At 38.1% G+C, this 22,780-nt stretch overlaps 1 protein-coding gene across 3 annotated transcripts in view; it reads right to left on the bottom strand.

Moving 5' to 3' along the window:
* CTPS2 (CTP synthase 2) overlaps window positions 1-22,780 on the bottom strand; it is a 69,588-nt gene extending 46,808 nt beyond the window's left edge. The window contains exons 1-13 of one of the 3 annotated variants that reach the window (XM_072029107.1): window positions 22,685-22,780; window positions 19,767-19,972; window positions 17,594-17,764; window positions 17,212-17,312; window positions 15,273-15,389; window positions 13,794-13,877; window positions 9,592-9,672; window positions 5,969-6,120; window positions 5,599-5,731; window positions 3,296-3,384; window positions 2,442-2,536; window positions 1,465-1,527; window positions 812-855 (exon numbers count right to left, since the gene is read on the bottom strand). In XM_072029107.1, coding sequence (XP_071885208.1) covers window positions 812-855; window positions 1,465-1,527; window positions 2,442-2,536; window positions 3,296-3,384; window positions 5,599-5,731; window positions 5,969-6,120; window positions 9,592-9,672; window positions 13,794-13,877; window positions 15,273-15,389; window positions 17,212-17,312; window positions 17,594-17,764; window positions 19,767-19,932 — 1,296 coding nt within the window. In that variant the 5' untranslated portion in view covers window positions 19,933-19,972; window positions 22,685-22,780. Of the gene's footprint in view, window positions 1-811; window positions 856-1,464; window positions 1,528-2,441; window positions 2,537-3,295; window positions 3,385-5,598; window positions 5,732-5,968; window positions 6,121-9,591; window positions 9,673-13,793; window positions 13,878-15,272; window positions 15,390-17,211; window positions 17,313-17,593; window positions 17,765-19,766; window positions 19,973-22,419; window positions 22,557-22,592 lie in introns of those variants that run through there. The other 2 variants (XM_027447996.3, XM_072029109.1) reach the window with 2 other exon arrangements.

Genomic DNA, 22,780 nt, shown 5'->3' with positions numbered 1-22,780 from the left:
AGATGTGAATATAGATACATTTTACTTACATATCCCAACAAAATTATTGTGAAGGAAGTTAATAAGCTACTTGTTTCTGCACAATGAGCCATCCACCAAATCCACTAAAAGGTCCTGCACTAAGGTAGTGCTTTCCTACATGTACTTCTCTGTTGTTTTTCTTACAAACCCTTTCTTACTGATCATTTGTAAGCTTTAACATTATGGTCACACAATACCATACTCTCCTGACCTAGAATATATCTGTAGGAACTCCACTCTAAAATTCTACCATTTGCATCCTATACTGAGAACCCTGTCTTATTTACACCACTGCAATTTTTCTAAAGCAGAGAACTGTGAGATGCATATGCATTTTGGGGGTGGGGGCAGGGGGAAGGAGTGCCTATTTAATCCTATTCAAATAAAGGAAAGAAAAAAAAATCAACAGCTTTCCATATAATCTATTTTTTTTATATATAAAATTATATTCTGGTAATAGCTTTGTGCTACACTTTCCAGCTTCCCTTTATATTTTATTACTAGTAAAGCCAATTTAAACATTGTCTACTCCCACTTGTCTACAGCCAAGGAATCCATTACACAACTTACAAAAACAACGCCACAGCAAATTTGAGAAGTTAGCAGGTGAAGACAAGGGACTATTCAAAAATTAAATACCTTTTTAAGCAATACTGAATAAGGACAATGGACACCTTTTCATGTCCTACCACGTAAAAATATAGATAAACCTTAACTTACACGGTTAACTCTCTTTTTAACCTAAGATTTATGCTCGCAAAACACAAGTAGGAGAAAAACCAGTACTTACAACAGGGTTTGTTGTGTCTGGGTCAAATTCTACAGAATTTGCATCTGAAAAGAAGTTCAAAACAAACTCAATACATTAATGTTGATCTACACACACTACAGGCTCACAAGAACAGCTCTGCGTCATTTTAGGACTTGCCTGCATCTTAGCTACAATCCCATGTGTTGAAATACATATTGCACCACTTTTGAAACAGCCATAGGGATTATAGGGCTTCAGTCACACATACTCCATTTTCTACTTCCCAAACTTTCTTCCTCTCAGTTCTTAGTGGTAATAGTGCTGGTGAGCTAAATCTCTCCAAATTACTACTGCAAGGGCTACGGTTTGGCTATCCTAAGTAAGTATGCAAAAGAGAGAAAATCCCTTCTCACCTTTTACTCATCACCACCTGTGCTCTCTAGAGAAAGACTACACGGGTGAACCATGAGCACACTTTCTGCTACATTCTTTAAGTTAGGAAGCAGGTTTCAGGCAATTGGCATGGATCCTACTCCTTTGTGCACAGGGTGTTTAACTCTTGCAACATGACCAGTTTGAGCTAAGAATAGTCATAGGATCTATATAATATATCTAATAATAGATAAGTATTTCAGATACAGAATAATATTTCATCTAAGCAAATCATATCCACACTAGCATTCTGAGCTTACCTTTCCAATTTAAACAGTTTCTTGCAAATTCCACAACTGCTAATTGCATTCCCAGGCAAACTCCTAAAAGAGAAACAAAACCACAGAATTTAACAGCACGAAGAGCAGGACAGCAAAAGCACTTGCTCTTTTCATCTTAAATGTGACTGCTTGTTTAGAAATCTTGGTACCCAGTGTATACACACAGACTTACCAAAAAGATAAAACAAAAACAGCAATTCAAGGTAAAACAGATTTTTCAAAACTTGGCATATTGTGAATATATATGAAACAATCCTGTGCAAAAAAAATGTTGCTTTTTTTTTTCCTCTCCCATCTATTTTGCTAATAATTACTGTAAAGATAAACAAAAGCTAAAGCTTTTGCTTATGTCCAGAATCAAATTTTACTTTAGCAACTAGCCAAAGTAGTCGCTGTTACTTATAAAATTGTAAGAAATCTAGGGCAGGAACCAAAACTTCAAAGGCATTTACAGAAAAAGCATCTAGCTTGTGTGCCAGATGGCATCTTTAAACATTACTGTAATAAGATAGATCAGTGTATCAACAAAAAATATTTGATATAGCAAATGTCTCTAAAGGCAGCTATGTTTTCTGCCCATGAATTGATAAGTACAATGATTGTGATTTAATTTAATCGAAAAGCACGGATTCTCTAAATAAAATGTGAACATACGAAATAAAGCCTTTGGAGTGGGAATGGTCTTTCTCTTCTTTCCTCATACAGCAGCTATAGTGAGCCAGGGCATTATTTCCAAGGCAGATATTCACAACAGCACACATACTTCCCCAAGACAGGATCCCTCCCTAGTATTATACTGATTCTATTGTTCTTTTTACTCACCAACCACATGCTGGGGTGGAGGGGGTAGAGGAGGTAGTCTACAAAGTTTTTTGTTTGTTTGTTTTAAGATATCAAATCAATTAGCTTTCTATATACCTCCAAAACACAGTAAATTCTGACACTAATGATCTTACCAAGGAAAGGTTTTTTCTTTGTTCTTGCCCAGGAGATAGCTTGGAGTTTGCCTTCTGTTCCTCTAATTCCAAACCCTCCTGGGACAAGAATGCCACTGCAATGAAAGCCATATATATAACATTCAACACATAGAATCAAGCCAGCAAAAGAAGTCCGCACAAGTTTAAAAAGACTTTTTAGGTTACAGAAGAGCAAGCAGTTACAGTGCATGAAAGGCATGTTTTGTATTATCATTCCAGATACACAGAATTTAAATTTGGACATTTGTCTCATCTACACAGCCTGTCTCATCTTACCCCATACTTCACAGTGAAATTCTCACTGCTTAAATATATATTGCTTGAATAAACTAGATACGTAGTCACAACTTCAGGATCTTAAAACTTAAACTTTATGGGTACTAAGTAATACTGAAGAAACGACTGTGTTCAGACAATAAATCACATGCCTTTACAAGTACAAATTGAAAGCCCAACAACTCTTAACAAAGGGGTTTTCAGAGTACCATAGGCATTTACTAAGCTTTTATCTAACTTCTTTACACCATGATGCATGTTGAGAAAGAAAACCATTGACAACTGACTGCACTGTAAGGAAACTATTTTGTCTACCTATCCAAAAAAAAAGAAAAAAAAACAACTGTAACTTGTCCAAAGGGATTACTATAGAGTTTAAGGATATAGGCTGATACTATAATTTGCTATGTCTAAGACTTGTCACCAACCATGCAAATGTATCTGCTTCCATAAAAAATTTTGGATTCACTAAGAAATGATTCACTGAAGAATTTTTCATCACATCAAATAAATATCACACTCTACATTTGGGACACAAAATACCCAATGCCACTTACTCTGCTTTGCATAGCTTGTGCCATGCCTGGTGATATTTCACTGAGTTCTCCACTTCTGTAGAACGTTCAAGTTCTGTTGAATCTATGTACTACAAAAGAAAAATATGTAGTAAAATAGTATTTTCTTCCACAGAAAGAGCAACACACACTATATAACCAACTTGTATATAATATGGCTACAAAGAGTTTCAACGAATTTCTGAGTAAGCCTTTAACTACTACAATGAAGACCCAAATATTTGCTTCTTTCTTTGCATGCAACTCCAGAGCTCTGACCACCTCCAGTCCTATTTTTCCTACCCTCCAGGTAAGTGGACTTGCTAGAGTGCTCTACAGCTGTATACCCAGCTTTTCTTCCTATAGACATCAGGGCACCACACAAAGGTTGGTGCTGACCTTATCCTGATATCCAAATGAAATGTAGTCAGCACGTTCACTTTACTAGCTTTGGGTGCCACTTTTTAACTAATCTTACCTTAAGACTGGATAAACCTGCATTGTCTAGCCCACAAGAAAGGTACTCCTGTGGACTGATTTGAAAGCATCAACTGTAGAGAGGAAGTTATGTCTGTCCTAACAGAGGTCTTGCATTAGGATCACTACTGCCAGTATTAAGCATGGCCCCTTAGGTACCACTAGAGCAAATGACTGGGGTGGTTATATACTGCATTAGAGAAATGAAGTATCAGAGTTTAGTTCTTGGTTTTACCAAAGTCTTTCTGAGAATAGCATAGTCTCTACCCACTATAAAAGCCATATTATCAGAAATGGCAGTACCCATTTGTGTATGGAGAAATTGAACTGATATAAAGATTGCCTAGAGTTTTCCTTCTCCAGACTGAACAACCTTAACTTCTCAGCCTCTCTTCATCTGCTGTGCACTTCATCCCTCTAATCTTGGTGGCCCTACCTCAGATTCACTTCACTGTGCAGTGCACATCTTGTACCGGGGAGACAAAAGCTGAATACCATGCTCCAAATGCGGTCTCAGAAGTACTGCATAGAAGCGAATAGTGACTACCCTCAACTTGCCTGCTACACTCTTGCTTAGCATGGCCTTGGATGTTGACTTCCTTTACAACAAGGGCACATTGTTGGCTTGGGCTCATCTACCAGGATCTCCAGATCCTTTTCTGCAAGCCACTTTTTAGCCAGCCAGAACCCATTCTGTACTCAGATGGGGTTACTCAACGTCACATGCAGGACTTTGCATTTGCCTTTGTTGAATTTCATGAGGCTCCCATCAGACCATTCCTATGGCCTAAGGTCCCTTTGAATAGCAGCCCTGCCTTCCACCATACCAAGAGCTCCTCCCTCAGTTTGGTATCACCTTCAGACTTGCTGAAGGTGCACTCCACCCCATCTTCCATATCATTAACAAAGACACTAAACATTTTCTATGGGTTTTTTTCCCCTTTTCTGTAAGAAGTGCTTCCTTCCACCTCCCCAGACAACAAATTAACCCACTTCTCTCTATACAGATTACCTACAGAAAAAATATTTCAGCTGCCCCCTTTAATCAATATCTTGCATCACTTCGGGAATCACACTGCAGCAGCATGTCAGTGCTTATACTTTATGACTATTTACTACAATTTTGCTACTGCAAGATGCCAAAACATCCTCTGTACCCCTTAACTGATACTAATAGACACCTTCACACCAGTTCTCCACCCCACACCTTTCCACCCCAAGCAGCAAAACTCTGCAATGGAAATGGATAGTTCCAGGAATAGGAAGCTGGTAACAGATTTCCACGTAGTTCAACTTCCTGTTCTCATTAAAACAAGACATATGTCTTATTTGTCTCTAATAGTACTTTATTGTAAATAGAGCAACTACTTTCTTGGAGAAACTGACCTAATTCGGATGTCACTAGAATCCTGAAGATAAATTTGATTGCTCTCAAGAAATTAACTGCAATGAAGAACATCAGCTTCTGACACCAGATTTTAAAAATAAAGTCAATTGCTTTTCAATTTACTGATTTTCTTTTGTCTTCCTTAAACTAATCTTCTTAAAACAATAAGTGGTCTCACTAGAACAAATAAAACCCACCTTTGAGAGTAAATCAAATCATCGGATCCAGTTTTGAGTAGTCAGTGTTCCTTTCAGATAATCCTAGTTCCAAATAAACTGATCTCTAAACAAGTCTTTTTTTTAAAAAATAAACTTTTAGCTAGTCTGTATTTATACACAATTCATTTTCTAATTTCCATATGAATTAAAATGACTTTATATGACAAAAACTAGTAAAGCATATTCAAAGTATCCCTGAAAGCAAAATCCAGAAATATCCTCACCATTAAATCCAGTTTGTGATTAATTGCCAGCGCAGAGTGTTCCAGAGCCTTGAAAACAGATGCATAGCAATCACTTAGTTTTGTATACTTGCCAACGAGAGCTATGGAACACACCTTCAGCAACCTTTCATATCTGACAAAAACGAGATATCAAGTTATTACCCCAATTTTCACAATGTTCACCTTTTTTTTAAACTTTGCAAAACACCTTCTAAAATCCCCAAAGTGTCAATGCTTTTAAACCCAGAGCTTTCACAGGTGTTGCAGTAGCAGTATGTTCCTGACCCAAGCCCAATTTGGTCACTTCAGTGCAGCTAAGAACCTAACTTGAACACTTCTGCTTTTGAAAGAGCAGCAGGAGTTAAAATACCTGTCAGCCATTTTCCTCCATTTCATTAGCAGATCACTTGGCTGGTCATCAATGGGTAAATTTAACCTCTGTTTAAAGTACTTAATGATGCCTTGCTCCTCCAACAGAATTGGTACTCGGTAAGTGGAAGAAACATCATGGATAAATATGACCTAATAAAAAAAAGCACAATACAAAAGTCTTATCTAAATATTTCTCATGGTAAACATACAAAATGTATGTAGTATACAAAATAAAATGTATTCTACATACATTTTACTTTTTAAGTTCTTTTCTTTTTAACAAGCAGGACAGTTGTTGTAGTGTGATGTAACCCCAACAGACAGCTAAGCACCACACGGCTGCTTATTCACTCACCCCAGCAGGATGAGGAGAGAGAACTGCAACACTAAAAGTGAGAAAACTCCTGGGCTGAAATAAAGACAGTTTAACAGGTAAAGCAAAAGGTACAAGCAAAGCAAAATAAGAATTATTTCACTACTTCCCATCAGCAGGCACATGTTTAGCTACTTCCAATAAAGCAAGGTTTCATCACACACTGTTATTTGGGAATACAGATGCCAAAATTTTGTATGTCTGTCCTTCGTTCCCCCAGCTTTCATTAAAATCACAGAAACACAGAATGATTTGGGCTTGAAGGTTCCTTAAAGACCACCCAGTTCCAACCCCCATGCCATGGACAGGGACACCTCCCACTAGAATAGGTTGCCCAAAGCCCCATCCAGCCTGGCCTTGAACACCTCCAGGGATGGGGCATCAACAGCTTCTCTGGGCAGCCTGTTCCACACCCACAGTAAAGAATCTATTCCTTATATCTAATCTAAGTCAACCCTATTTTATTTTAAAGCCATTACTCCTTGTCATGTATTTTAAAGTCATTACTCCCTACACTCCCTGACAATGAGTCCGTCCCCAGCTTCCCTGTACGCCCCCTTTAGGTACTAGGGGGACACTATAAGGTCTGCCCTGAGCCTTCTCTTCTCCAGGCTGAACAACCCCAGCTCCCTCAGCCTGTCTTCACAGAAGAGGTGCTTCAGCCCTTTTATCACCTTCATGGAGCATGACATCATATGCTAGGGAATATCCCTTTGATCAGTTTGGGTCATCTGTCCTGGCTATGTCCCTTCCCAACTTCTTGCACACACCCGGACTACTCACTGGCAGCATCAGAAGTAGGAAAGACCTTGACTCTGTGCTAGCACTGCTCAGCAATAACTAAAATAACCTTGTGTTATCAGCACAATTTTCATAACAAATCCAAAACACAGCACTATATGAGCTATTATGAAGGAAGTTAACTCTATCCCAACGGAAAAACATGGTACAGCCAATATTTAAGGTTCCACTAAATCTACTAGGAAAAAGTTAACCAACATATAAAAATTAATTTCACTTCTTCGTTACACCATCATATAAATACAGCTTGTCAAGGCTATTGGCAAGTCAGCTGACACATCAGTTTTAATACAAACTTCTGGCCCCACAAGCAGTCATGATTGCTAACAAAACCTTTTTCTTCCTCTCTCACAAATTTGGGGAATATTAACTGGGAAAGAAAGAACATGAAATCTCACAAAACAGACCCAAACACAATGTGATGAAGTTTCCTAAAAGAATTCTCTTAGTGAATTGGATTATGTAATTAAATGATGAGTATAGCCCATTCAAGGGCCATTTAATTAAGAATGCATATTTATAAGCAGTGTCCAAACTGCTTGTAGTTAAGTTCACTGCACTTGGCTTATGCAAGAGAGTAGAGTTTGGAATCCTGAGTACAAATGTACACAAGAAGTAAAAGATACTTTGCTTAGTTAGTGATCCTTGACTTACTTGCATTCACCACGTATGTATGTAAACATGCATGCTACTTCACACTTCTGTGTGCCCATTCAACAGCAAAAAAGCATCATCACTGCCCTCCTACAGTGGGAGAAAGGCTTATCCAACTGGTCTTCCAAAATTGGTAGCTATCAGCTACCAACTTAAGCATATAACATTAAAAAGAACCACTAGCTGCTCTAGATTAGTCTTGTTTACTGTGACAGCCCCAAAACAGGCCAAAGACACTGCTTGTGTTTTGGTAGTATATCCTTTGAACTGAGGAGGGAAGAGTCACCTGATAAAAGCAAAATAAAAAATACACTTTGAGGAAGACTGTGGACAAAGTAGCATGTGGTTTTCGAGGACTAGTTATGGCAATCCTGGAAAACATTTCCAGGCACATGAGAACAAGAAATCAGGAGTGGTCATCATGGATTCTCCAGGAGGAAATCACACTTGATCAACTCAATAAGCTTCTACGATGAAACAGGTGCCTTGGGAGATGAGGGAAGAACTATGGATGTTGTCTACCTAAACTTCAGTAAGGTCCTTGACACCATCTCCCACAAGATCCGCACAGATACATTGTTGATGTACAGGATGGGTGAGCAGAGGGGTGGATTAGAAACTGGACAAATGGCTGAGCATAGAGGGTGGTGCCAGTGGTGCAAAGTCTACTTGGAGGCCAGTAACTAGCAGCATACTCCAGAGGGTCAATACTGGTCCTCTCCTGTTTAACACCCGCATTAATGAACTGGATCATACGGAATAGCACAGCCTCAGCAAGTTTGGAGAGAACACAGAACTGGGAAGAATGGGTGATATGCCAGAGGATTGTGCTGCTACCTGAGGGACCTGATGCTGCCAGAGAAGCACACACAATTTCTGTTTGATTCAATTTCCAGTTGCCTCTCTCGGGCTGGGGAGAAACCACAAAGGATTTTCCATGAAGATAGTTCAAGTGCTTTGCCTTCCACTAACAGTAAGGTGGCAGGCAGCAAGTGGGATAAAGTAATGACCATGCTATGCTGTATGTCTTTATCTGAGATTTTACAACAAAAAGCTTTTTCTTATACAACTGCAGACAGGTCAACAGTAATACGTATGTGAAATACAGCATCACCGTTGGCATCTGTTATCCCTTTAATATTATCCATTACTTCGAGGAATAACGTGATCTCACTTGGAAAAAAATTAAAGAGCATTTGATTTATCAAAATTAATATTTGAATTTCAATCACCACAATTAAGGCCAAAATACTTGAATTACAAAAGGATATATATAACTACACTGTAGATGTTCTAAGCATGTTAAAGGACATGAATAACCTATTACATATTATTCCAGTAAGAGCGTTCATGTGGCTGTGATGATCTATGGACATAAGTAAAATCCCTAGCTTTAGAGATGGCTTTGATCATCCGTTTTTATAACCACCTGATATGATTTATGGACAATAACCAACCATAGCTTCAAACAATCTATGAAAGTGTATGGTTTTCATGCCAATGTATAGCAATTAACCATGCATTAAAAATTGATTCCTTTTATTAACTTTTTACAATCCATTCAGTAATTATATCAAATATAACACACATTTAAATTGTTAACAATTGCTCAACATATGAAACTTTTAAAATATTGGGAATTTTTATATGTTAAAGTGCTATAGCGTACATGACAAACAGAAAAAATTGGAAAATCGATTACATATTAATGGAATAGTCTAGAGTGGAAAAGAGAAATACACAGATATCTTTGTATACTGTCCCACATATTTCACGATGAGTAAAGTACTGACCTGCTCTGGCTCCACATGGCAGAACATTGAGATCTTTTCCTTCACTGCCATTTCTATAGGTTTTGCACTTCTGCAGACAATCTGTCATAATATTGGGGAAAAAAAAATCATAAATCTTCACCAGAAAAAAACAATAGAAGATTCTCAATACTGGTCATGACAAGGCTCATATCCTTTGGAAGCACAGTGCAAGCAAGTACACCTTTTTTCTGCCCTCTTTTGGCGCTCTATCAATATATCATAGCTCACATGTATCTTCTAGTAAGGCAGAAGTAATCAGTCAACCTGCCCTTACTGACCCATTTGTATTAATCTTTCTTTGGCATCCTCTATAAGCTACTTCCTCATGTTCTCCTTCCTTGTAGCCACTATTGAAATATTCTTTAGTCAAGAAGCTCTGTAAGTATGAATCAAAAATATTTTGATCTTATCAGGTAAGTTCAGAGCAATAATACTTAGCTGATATGCATGTTTTCTACCATTTCAGTACTTCAGCACATTCTTTGTAATTCTTAATTTGTAAATCATTGTAAAAAGAAGGCTGAAGAAGAGAAAATTCTCTCTTTGTGGACTTTTTCTGGTGCAATTATTTTGCTGATAAACATAAAACTCAGGAATTTTAGAAAATATTGTCTTTTTTTTCTTTACCAACAAAGAAAACAAGTGTGTGTTTTGGTGTTTGTTGGAAGGGATTTATTTATTTTTTTCAGTATCTCATTTCAGGCAACTAACTCTAAATGCAAAACTGCTCTCTGTATGTGCCTGCTGGTAACTTGAAAGTTTAGAAGAAAGTTGTACCATTAAAAGGTGAACTCACTGTTTTCCCTGTCTTTCTAGCAACATAACTACATTAAGCCCTTTTTTGTTCAGAAACTTGTAGCTGAACTTTGATCACCTTGCTAGAATGCAGTTTAGCTACACTGATATTGATGAACTCTAATCAACTTCTATCCTTGCAAAAACTTCTAGAATCAGCTAAATCGATGCCAAGAATAAGGGAAAATTAGTGCGCGTTCTAATAATCAATAAAGATTTGTGTAGCAATTTGTGCATTCTCTTAAACTAAGCACAATTTATACTTAAGAACTGGATCCTATTTGAAAATATTATTCATAAACATTGATAATACGAACAAACACATGATCAAATCCACTAGGGAATCTATCATCCTTCTTGCTGAGACGAAATTCAATTTAATAGAGTCACAGAAATCAAAAACATCAGAAGCAGCACGTAAACACAAAACTACGATAACAGTGGCCAAGAAGCAGCTCAAAGCAACATAATAGAAATAAGACAATGAACAATTCAGTTGAATAGGGCAGCAAAGACAAACATATAATCAGCTTTCAAAATGCAGCAACAGAGTCCATTAAATCTGCAGACACAGTGTATTCATTAAGCACTTAGAACCCTCCGTGGAGAACAGAAAGGCTCCCATATACAGACAGCTGAGACTGGCCCAGCATGCCACCTCAGGGACGCCTAGGACCAGACAGCGAGGCAGCAGCTATCGCAAACAGGTCAAGCCAAGCTTATATCAGGCAGCCTGGTGGCACAGCTTGCCAAGGAAGCCCACCCAACTGCTGTTCTAGGAGCTTCCCCAGGTGTTGTCCTGCTGTTGCACCAAGGAAAAGAGCAACCATTTACAGATTTTCTTGAAGCAGTGCCCTAGCAACTTACTGACATGGCCAAGAGGTGTTGCTCACACTGTAATTTCTCTATGCTTTGGTGCTCAACATCAGCAGTAAAAATAAATAAGTACAGTGCCCCAGAACTGCCTCAGACAAGAACTCAAAATGTGAGAGAGTGACTAGACTAGTCTGCTTTCCTTTTCCACACACGAACATTTAACAAGCTTTAAAAATTACTTTGGGGGGGGGGGGGCTGGACACAGGCAATTATCTTAAAGGCCTCCAAAAATCACATTCAACTTTCCATATGCAATTAATACCACAAAAGGGATTTTGAACTTTAGGCCCTGAAGCTTGGAACATAGAGCAGCACTGCACAAATAAAATCCTTTCCTTCCTCAACCTATTATAGTTAACAGGTTACAACAGTTTGAAGCTATCAAAACACATCCTTCATACACCTTATTTAGAAAACCAGTGGATTTGTAGATTAAAACATGCACATTGATAAACTTAAAACTCTAGGTCCTGTTACAAAATAAAATCTGTGAGGATAAGTAAATAAGTAAACACGTGCTCTCTCCTATCCAATTCATATACAGTTATTTGAAAACTGTGCCTACAGTACAAACATCAGTACAGTTGATGATGTACGCATTATCAATGGCCTTGTGAATTGTTGATGACTTGGCAGGTATCTACATATTCTCATAATGAGAACAGGTTACCTCTTCTCATTACATAAACATTCAACATTTATCTACTAACAGTTAAAATGCTGGTTAGTGATTGTAGAAATTTTCAAGGAAAAAAAGTTTTTTGTGCAACCTCATAGGAAAACATTATTGATGTTATCAATGCAAAGTTACCCTGCATCAGAATACCAGATATTGACACAGAACTGTTTTTATCTTGTAATTAGAAAATACAAAGTGTAAAAAAGGGGTTTTATTTCAAGTAGGAGTTGAGGCTGGTGTGTGGCAGATTTTGTTCTCATTCATATTGTGTTAGCAGTTGAATTAGTATTTGGGCCAGGGCTTAAGCCAGTCTGCTCTGAGCCAAGATTGCCCACACCATTTAATCGTTAGTTTGCTCATTTACTCTGCTTTGGATGCTTTAGTCAGCTTCTCCCAAGACAACTTTGCTCTACAGGAGGCCAACCCTGATGAAATCTAAGTTATACTTTTAAGTGGATTTGTGAAAAAGGATGGAAAGACCTTTAATATTTTTAACACACCTCATATTTTTTCACTTGATGTGGCAAATTGTGTCATAAAAGCATTTTTTTATTTAAATCAAATCCATTCCCACCAGATTTCTGTCACTAATTCAAGTAGCTGTACTCTCCCTTCGAAAGTAGCAACAAGATGAGGCCCTTAGGACATCTAGAAACTAGAAAAGCACATAAGCCAAAAAGTCACCTCTTGCAAAAGTTCAAGGAGGAAAAAAAAACAGAAAGAAGTACAATACAGAATCTAGTTGTGCAACTATTCTTTTAAGAATCATTCCTCCTTTGTGAAGATATAAATATTATACAGAACCAGTGACTATTCTTTCATTTCTGAGAAGAGTTCGGTAGGAAGCTTTTTCTACCAACAGACTTTATGGCAATGGAAAGGGCTCAGTGACTCCCAGAATTAAATATGGAAAATATTCTTTGACTTGACAGGCAACCTCACATGAAAGAGCAAAAATTATTCTCTTTCTTTCTTGAAGAACTAGAAACGCAGTTCAGCTGCATTACCTGCAGCTCAGGAAAACACAAAGTATAAGTTTGAACTGTGGTTGTGTTGGCATTTGAAGCTGCACTGCCCTGGCTTTGCTGCTAGCAGCAACACTTGAGCAAGCAGATTAACATCACTCAGTGGCATACAGGTATCACAATAGGGAGCTGTAATTAACTTATGTCTCCTCTCTGCTCCCTAGGAACAGTGCCAGTGAAGCAACCAATGCATCCAGGAAATAAGCACATACGCATTTCTAGGCATCAGGGAGAGAGAAATGAAGGTGAGCATTTGTCATCATCTGCCAACATGTAACATGAAACATGTTTCCTTTGAGTTCATTATACTACTTGGTGCAAGTCCAACAAAAGAAAAATTCAAGAACCTTACTTTGAGGATTCACCCATGTGTTTCATATTTCCTTTTTAAAGGCTATACTTCACAGGTAGGATTGCTTCTTCTTAACCACGCATAAAAAGAAACTAGAGAAAAAAATGTTAGAAGCCAGAAGCATTCTAGCTCTTCTAGGTCTTCCCACAGTGACTGAGACATGTGCACTTAAGATTATTTTTAAGCAATACAGAATGATTTTTCCGCAAAGATCCTATTAGAAGAACATAAATAGAGGCTCAAGATTTTGCTAAGAGCTATTTGGATTATGTTAACTTAAATAGGAGTAATTTCCTGTGTCTTTAGTCAAGTAGTACCGCATATATGTTGCATTTCTTCTAAATTTCTTGTCTCTTGTGGGAGACTAAGGCTCCTTTTTTTTTTCCACTGGTTATGCACAGATATTTCTAGATGACCTGTAAACAAAACTGCATTTATTGACTAATGAACTCACCAAATCTGGAGACAAGCCTAGACCCCTCAGCGCTCGAACACTGTTCTGTGTTGGTTTTGTCTTCTGTTCACCGGTGGCATTAGGCTATAAAGACATATTTTTAGAGCTCAGATAGAAACTTTATTGAACAAAATCTATTAGCAGACAAGTTGTATTATTACTTGCAATGACTTTTCACTTTTAACTTACTTGCAGGAAGCGAGCATATGAAAACAGAGCCACAACGTGCCAGAAAAATAAATGGCACTACAACTATTACAAACATTAAAAATTCTGTGAAGAAGCACATGGCCCTAATTTAGGTCAAGTTTATTTTGTTGTTAGTCTTTCAAAGTAAAAGTTACAATATAATTGACTCGGATAAGAGAAGAAGAATATTTCAAAATTTGGACTTTGCTAATAAATGCAGTGTCCAACAGCACAAAGCCTTCAGTGCTCAGAAATAATTCACAGAATAAAACCTGCTGAATATTAGAGGCAGTGATAAATATTCTCTTTTTAATGTATACAAAGTGCGATCATCTCATCATTATCAGCATTGCGTTAACAAGATCTCTCCAGAGAATACTTACCTCATAAAATAAAACCTATTTGTGAAGTAAAATATAAAGAAAAATACTTTCAGCCCCATACAGTAAGTTGTAGTGGCCCTGACTCAAATACAGTACATCAGGGAGTTAGTGATCCACGTAACAGTTAACCTGAGTAGACCCAGACCTATGTTATGCTGAGCTATGCTGTACATCCAGCCTGGCCTTCAGACAGCGTTGTTCTGCACCAATTCCTTGGCTGTAGGATAAATAGCCATGGAATAAACTCAACCAGCTCATTGTACCAGAAGAGCATGCAAGCAGCTCACACTTGGTACCAAAACTTAGATCACCTATCTGACCTTGTCTTTATCTAAGAATGCAGCAACAATTTTTCATGAGAACATTGTTTGTGCTTGACAGCAGAAATGACAGTTGTTTCCTTGTAAGAAAGTCGTATAAGTTCAAATGAACAAAAGGGAAGAATCCCTTCTATGGATGGAGTCAGCCCAGCATGCTGCATGTAGTTCAATGCAACATCATCTGGGGTTCTTTCCACCTGAAGGGATGTAAGATTATCTATATTATCCATTCCTTCAGCATTACCTCAAACAATTTTAAATAATATCTTACAGACGCAGAGTACGTTTCCTACTGGGATCATAGTGTACCAGCACCTTCCAGCGCAAAACACAAACATATTTAGCCTTCCAGATAAATTAGTGTTTATTAACCTTTTTTTTTTTTTTTAAATAACTTAGAACATTAAAACACATTCTCACATCAATAAAGTAATTAACAAGGCTTTTATTTACACAAATGAGACCGGCTTTCATCTCAGTTTCTAAACACCTCCAACATCCCTTTTTAATTAGAGGAGTAAACAAATATAAAACTCAATACAGAATAAAAGTTGCCAATAATTAAAATGTTTATTTTAATAACTTACCTGTGGTACTAGACTAACGTGGATGTTACAGAAGTTCTCTCTTTTTGCTTTGAACTGAAACTGTCTAAATGCTTCAACAAACGGCATTCCTTCAATGTCTCCAATAGTTCCTCCCAGCTGAAAAAGAAAGGTTGAATCCATCAGTGGCAGAAAGTATTATTATTTTTTTTTTTTTAAAGAGTCTACTTTTTACAGATTTGACAAGTTATTGGATTTTTTTTTTTTTTTTTATCTAGGAAACCCTAAATTTTGCAGGCATGCTCTACAAAGAGCCCTCATCTATTCTGCATATTTCTTGTGGAAAACAAAACAATTTGCATGTTTCTTTATATTGACTTTACACCAAACACATAAGATTCCCATAGGCAGATGTATGGTGCTATGGAATAAGCACCGTACTTTCACTAACTTCTAAGCAGTTAACAAAAGTTAATGAATAGTTAGACTGATGTGACTGTTTTTATATAGAGGTATTCAGCTATACATTTTCCTGACAGATTAATAAGCAGTCAGAACCAACAAGATACAAACATCTAGCAGTATTATCATGGCTTTTGAATGTTGATAAATGCTATATAAACAATGCAAATAATATATTATAAACGTTTAAATATCTGTTACCAACCCAAAGTCCAAGACTAAGTCCATGATAAACCTGACTTAAAGACATGAATTAGATGTCTTTTAAAGACATAAAGAGCCGTAGTAAACTAAACACTGAATAAAACAGTCTAGCAGGGAAGTCTTGGAAAGCATGTTTCAGAATGATCCTTTTGTGCCACCATGTGGCTTCTGACAGAGCTGCACGTTTGTGTTCACTACCAGAAAAACTTCTGACAACCGCATTTGTTCTTGACACACATATTCAGCCTAACTCCTTCAGAGTTTTGCAATGGAAAAAGAATTCATTAGAATTATAAGAGTAAAGTTATTTTTATGAGGCTAGAGATATAACAAAAGAAAAAAAACTTAACATGGAGGAAACAAAATTATGTTTGAAGTTAAAAGACTGACAAGCTCATCTCTTATTAATGTTCTTGAGCAACTTCTATATTTACTGCTTTTACTTTTACTTTAAATGAAGCGTTTGAGTCACTGTCCACATCATAAGAGACCTATAGATATATTTATATTGTAACCAAAGTATTCTTTTCTGTGTAAGAAATCCTGACCAACTTGATGGCCTAGGTCTTGAAATTTATCACCCTATTGATTACAGCTGTGGCTTCAGGCATGAAATCTATGACACATTCTTCTCAGGTGTGATCTTCTTCTGTACATTCTGCTCTAATAGTAATACTTAGCAGTTAATGACTGCCTTTCTTTCAGTTGTCTCCACGCACTACTAAGGACAGGTAAAAATCATTAGTTCAATTGTGCAGAACATCAGTGGGTTAAACGATTAACAAAGTTACTTCCAGAGATCTTAAATATATAAACAGAAAGAGGGAAACTAACTTATACAATGTTTAAGTATATCCCTGCAAATATTCTACAAGCAACAATGTGGAGCATTTGAAGTCATGCAGAAAGCTAGAATGCTACAGGCTCTCCTACTGGCTGTGGGTGTTTCAGGTATTACCCTTTTTCTCAATGCTATGAACAGTATGCAGCTTCAGTCAAATGTCTGTAACCTGGAAGAGATACTTCTAGTTACAATAATTGACTGTCTAAATTTTATAAATTAATAAACTCTTAAGCAACTCCATTTCAGCAGTATTCTGGAAGGGATTTAGTCAAGTTAACAGAAACTGTACAGGAATAAGACCATGCTTATCATTGGCAGAACAAATTATAAAGAATACAAAACATGTTTTGTATTATTGCTCACCATAAAACTTCAGTCTGATTTTTTTTTTTTACAGTAAATATAAAAGACAAAGCAAGCTAGCTCTTTGTGCTCACTATGGATATAGATCCTAAAATACTCTATACTTGCCTCAATTACACAGATTTGTGGCTCTTTTCTGTCATCATCCACAGGAACTTTTGCCTGATTCATTACCCATTCTTGAACTGCATCAGTGATGTGTGGAACAACTATAAGACAAAGTAAAAGCATTAAGGCAAGCACATCTCGAATGTACATATACCAGTTTTTGCATGCAAGGAGGGAAAAACAAGCAGGAAGTCAAAAGGAAACAACCTCTTTTGTTTATACTCCTTATTTCCTTGAACCCAGAAGCCCATTACAGAAATATTCCCAGATTTCCTAGGAAGGAGAGAGGAATAAGCTGATGCAGCAAGAAACAGCTTGTTTTTCCCACTCTATTTTTATAAAGTCTGAGTGGATTAGTATACCACAGAATTTAAAATCCTACCTTGAACAGTCTTTCCCAGATAATCACCATGTCTTTCCTTATTGATAACATGCTGATATATCTTTCCAGTGGTGATATTGTTATCTTTATAGAGATTAATGTCCAAGAATCTCTCATAATTTCCTAAATCTAAGTCAACTTCTCCACCATCGTTCAGTACAAAAACTTCACCTGAAAAAAAGAAAGTGAAAAAAAAACATAGGAAAGTTTAGGATGAAAATCATTACAGAAAAGCAATAAAATAATCACAAGTTATTAAACACGTAGGTGTACCGCAAACATATCTTCAAATTGAAGAAACATTTCTTTTAAAAGATACATTGCAATGACATACCAATAAAGTACATGCTGCAACTAGACCTGTGTTGTCATTGTGTCTTAATATCCAAGTCATTACTTCTACACTGAACGTCTACCCCTCAGTCACTAATAGTTTTGAAAGTGAATGTAAGTTATATTGCCAAAAATATTATTTAAGTGACTTAAAAATATTTAACCCATATTTCAACATCATGCTACAATCCCTAAGAAAGTCAGAAGACAGTAATTTCAGGAATCATAAATAAGTAATAAATAAAACATCAATTTACATATGGCAGACAAAAGCTGTGCTTTTATAAGCATGAAATATCACCCACTTTCAAAGTGTTTCACTATAAATTCTTGTTGTATGGAACTATTTTAATGATTAAGGCTTGGATCAGGAGTGAAGTTATGATGTACGTAAATGCTTATTCAAGTGTGGTAACTATTTATTGTTCAGTTGTTTAATCTCATATATTCAGTTCACTATGCCCACAGCAAGGGTTATTTCTGACTCTGAAAAATCTAATGAAAATATTCTTCAGGGTTCAGATTTCTCTTAAAGCAAAGAGTCTCTAAATAATTCTGAAGCCCATCAACCTCTGAAGGATCTAAATTTGCTAGATGCTAGGGTAAAGCTGGAAAACTCTGCACAAGAGAAAAATAATTCCCCTGATGGTAGGGGAATGCTGTAGACTATGAAAATATACATCCCACCTAGATACCACAATCCAATGAGCAGTTTAACAAACACAAAAGCAAAACACCATAATGCATGCAACAGAGAGGAAGATTTATGCCTGATCCCATGAGGCAATGAGTTCCTTTTTTTAACCACTAATTTACTATTAAAGCCAACAGACGCAGAGTGGAACTGACATTTCTCAAAAGCAGGCCTTTGGGGAATAAAAAATGTATTATGAAAAAAAAAAGATAGCTCTAAGTGGAAATCTCTAAATTATAATCCTTTGATTCAATCAGATTTCCCCCAAAACGTTAATAAAAGAGGCTTGCCACTTTGGCTTGGTATGATCTTCTACTTACTACCCCACCACCCTGCGTGGTTTGTTTGTCTGTTTTTGTTTTGTTGTTTGTTTTTTTTTTCAGAAGCATTATAAAAATTCTTCTGCAAACAGAGGAAAAACAAGTAATAAGGGAATTGTATACCACATTTGCCCTCTTGTCCGTTATATGTGATCCACAGAAGGAATACACCCTCACAATCTCAAGTCATTGCAGGAGTCTTACCACCAAAAGTAATACGCATGATAGATGAAGTAATGTTCGACATTATAAATGCCCATCAGAGTGTCTTGCAGCTCATCAGCAATGAAGAGAACCAAGCAACCTAAGCATCTACTTTAAAATGACATGACAGTCAGCTCTCTGAGCTCCACTGATTGTTTTGACTAGATCCTCATTGTCAAAAATGAGAGCTTAATCTAACTCTCATGAAGACATTCACACTAGGGACACTGACACCTGACATCCCAGTAAGAGCATTCACAAGGAAACGTCCAGGAAAACAGTTTCTAATAAGTTTTGCGGTACCATTCTGATTTTTTATCCAGTTGAAATGAAGATAGCATAGACTAAATAAGGCCAACAGCTAGGATTTTTCCCAACAAAGCAGAATTTCATAGAAAGTAAGCAGCTACTCTTCAAAGTATCTTCACCAACCAGGCTTCACCTCTCTCTACTTAGCAGACAATGTCCTTAAGAATATGCAGTACGGAACAAACTTGCATTGCCAAATAGGTGGTAAAATGACTAATAACTACCATAGTACTGTTTTTCAAAGAAAATAAACAAAAAAGCATGATTATGAATACAAAATTTACGCAAAAGGTAACAGCACCATCCTGCATACCATGCTCATATGGTGAAAATGTTCCAGCATCTATGTTTATGTAAGGATCAATTTTGATTGCCGTGACACGCAGACCACATGATTTCAGTATGGTGCCAATGCTGCTTGCGATGATCCCTTTGCCAATGCCTGAGATGACACCACCAGTTACCAGGATGTACTTCATCGGAAAATCAGCACAAGAACACAGATCTCCAGGTGGAAATCTAAAATGACAAAGAGGTACGTTTACATAATGCAAATTCATGCCATGGAAGAACACAGTCTCAGTATGCAAGAATCAAAGTTGAAATGACCATCACGAACTGACAACAAAATGACCATTTTAGAATCTGGGAGCAGGATCAATCCCTCCCACCTTATACACCCATATTTAAACTATATGCGTAAGTCCTCTCCACAGCCAGTAGGAAAAGAAGCACCATTTTGATGCACTGCCCTGTAGAGATGCCAAAGACCTGTTCATCTGACCTATTTCTCTACTATGACAGGAATAGCCAGCCAGAAATAGACATCTTTTGTAACCACAAATTAGGCAAGAACCACAAGTTAGGCAAAAGGACAGGCTGAGAGAGCTGGGCCTGTTTAGCCTGGAAAAGAGAAGACTGAGCGAAGACTTCATCAATGTGTACAAATATCTGAGGGGAGGGTGTGGAGACGATGGAGCCGGTTTCTTTTCAGTTGTGCCCAGTGACAGGACAAGAGGCAACGGGCACAAACTGAAGCACAGGAGGCTCCATCTGAATATGAGTGGGCACTACTTTACTGTGAAGGTGACAGAGCACAGGAACAGGTTGCCCAGAGAGGCTGTGGAGTCTCCTTCTCTGGAGATATTCAAAACCCGCCTGGATGCCATCCTGCACAACGTGCTCTAGGTGATCCTGCTCAGCAGGGGTGTTGGACTAGATGATCTTCAGAAGGCCCCTCCAACCTCGGCCGTTCTGTGAAGACGAATCTCACCCTGGGTTCTTTCTAAATTAAATAAATTAATAATTTAATTTGTGTTGAGAAGTTAGCTCAAAGATTGTTCCTTGCTACATCAGCCAGAACACAGTGTCACATTCTCTCCAGCTGATTTACCTTCCAAAAATTCTGACTGCTAATCAAACATATTAAAGCTAACCATACATATTAAAGTCAGAGTGCTATACCATCTGCTCTATTTTTCAGCAGATTTCCCCTCTCCAATTCACATTGTATCAAGTGTATCACCAAAGGTCTTACAATATCCTACGGAACAATGGAACATGAGAGCAAGAAATAAAAACTGAACCAAAACATCCATATTTACACAATAGCACATTCTTAATCGTGAGTCTAGAAGCCTTTCTTCACATGTCTACCCGCTCACTCTCCTTCTCCAAGTAACTAGTGAGAGGAAAAAAAATAAAAATTTTAGAGCTGGAGAACTTTACTCCAGAAGGACTTGCACTTAGGACAAGACTAAGACAGACCACAGAAATATATGAATGCCTACATGGGAGCAAGACAAATGTGGATGGTAACAGACCCAGAACTATTACAAAAACACAAGGTCTTTTGATGAAAAATTTAGATAATTACAATCCTAATTATTGTTATTCATCCTCCTTCTTGTTGCGATAATCTGGTATTCTCATCATGTGCTGCTGACGCTGTCCCTCCTATACTCCTGCTTCTTCTGGCTTTCACACAAGCATAGATTTTACTGCCATCTCCTCACCCCACCTGAAACCAGCAGATGTTGAACATGTCTTATTTATAACTGCACTTACGTTACATTCAGGCAGATGTAGGGGCTAATCCTTGGATTAATGCTCGAACATTTTGCCACAGAGCAACTATTTTAGGGTCAAGAATCATCCTTCCTTACCTACGTACTTAATTTGTTCAACACAACATGTAACAGCACATGGTCTAACAGTGCTTACAACAAACAAAAGCAGCACAGTTCTCCACACACTGGTAGTAAGCAGCAGCTTGTGAATGAGTGTCGTAGCTCCTCCCATTAGGTTATTAAGTAACATAAATAAATATGGTCTACAGCTTCAAGAGACAGAGTTCAAGGAGGTAACAATGTTGTTATCAATGTTCTTAGAACTAATAGCAAATAATAAAGCATCACTTCTGCGTCTCTGTGGACAAAAGGGAGACTGTAGCCATCAAACGCACTTAACTCAGGAGAAAGGGACCCTTGGAATTTACTCAAGGCTGAGACACACTGCAAACACTAATGCAGGGAGAGAAAGTTTCCTTACCTTCCCCCTCACCACCTGCAAACATGCCAATAAAACAACTGCAGAGCAATACAAAGCAAACCACGAAATGAAAAACATGCACAATTTGTTTACTGAAACGAGCCAAACCAGACTGCAGTTAGGACAAATTTTAAAGACCCACAGAGGAGGAAAGCGCGCCCCGCAGGAAAACAAACCCTAATCCGCGTAATTAGGAAATAAATTTTCCCTGTGATTTAATTTTAATAGGCAGTTTTTTTATTTTTTTTTAAATAGCAGAGATCTTAAGGTTTGGAAACACTTTGCTTCAGACTCTTCGTAATTCAGCTAAAGGAATTGCCAGCGTTAACATGTCATAACCGTCTTAAGTCAAAGCTGTTTATAGAAAGAAAAGAAAAAAAAAAAGAGATGGAAAGAAAGAGAGGGAGAGGCTCCACCAGCAGCTCCAGACGCCGCCGCCGTGTCCCTGAGGGCCGACGAAGCCCACCACCTCCCTGCCAGCTCGCCCCGCTCCCACACAAAGCGCAGAGCCCCGGGGCGGGGCGGGACGGGCAGGGCCCGGCTGGGGGCACCGGCACCGGGACCCCCTCAGCAGCCCCCCCACACACACCTCCCCTCAGGCGCGGCGGAGAGCGGCCGTTGGGGGGCGGCCGTTGGGGCCCCTCCCCCCGGGTAGGCGCAGGCTCGCGCCGCGGCCGTTACCTTTCCGCGCGGCGTCCACGCGAGGCGCGCGCACGCGCACGTGAAATTTGAGGGGGCGGGGGGGGGCGCGGCCGGGCTTGTGAGCCCCGCCCCGCC

The sequence above is a fragment of the Anas platyrhynchos genome, chromosome 1 (genome assembly GCF_047663525.1).
Source record: "Anas platyrhynchos isolate ZD024472 breed Pekin duck chromosome 1, IASCAAS_PekinDuck_T2T, whole genome shotgun sequence".
NCBI classification, from domain to species: domain Eukaryota; kingdom Metazoa; phylum Chordata; class Aves; order Anseriformes; family Anatidae; genus Anas; species Anas platyrhynchos.
This window is presented reverse-complemented; position numbering and strand designations above follow the sequence as displayed.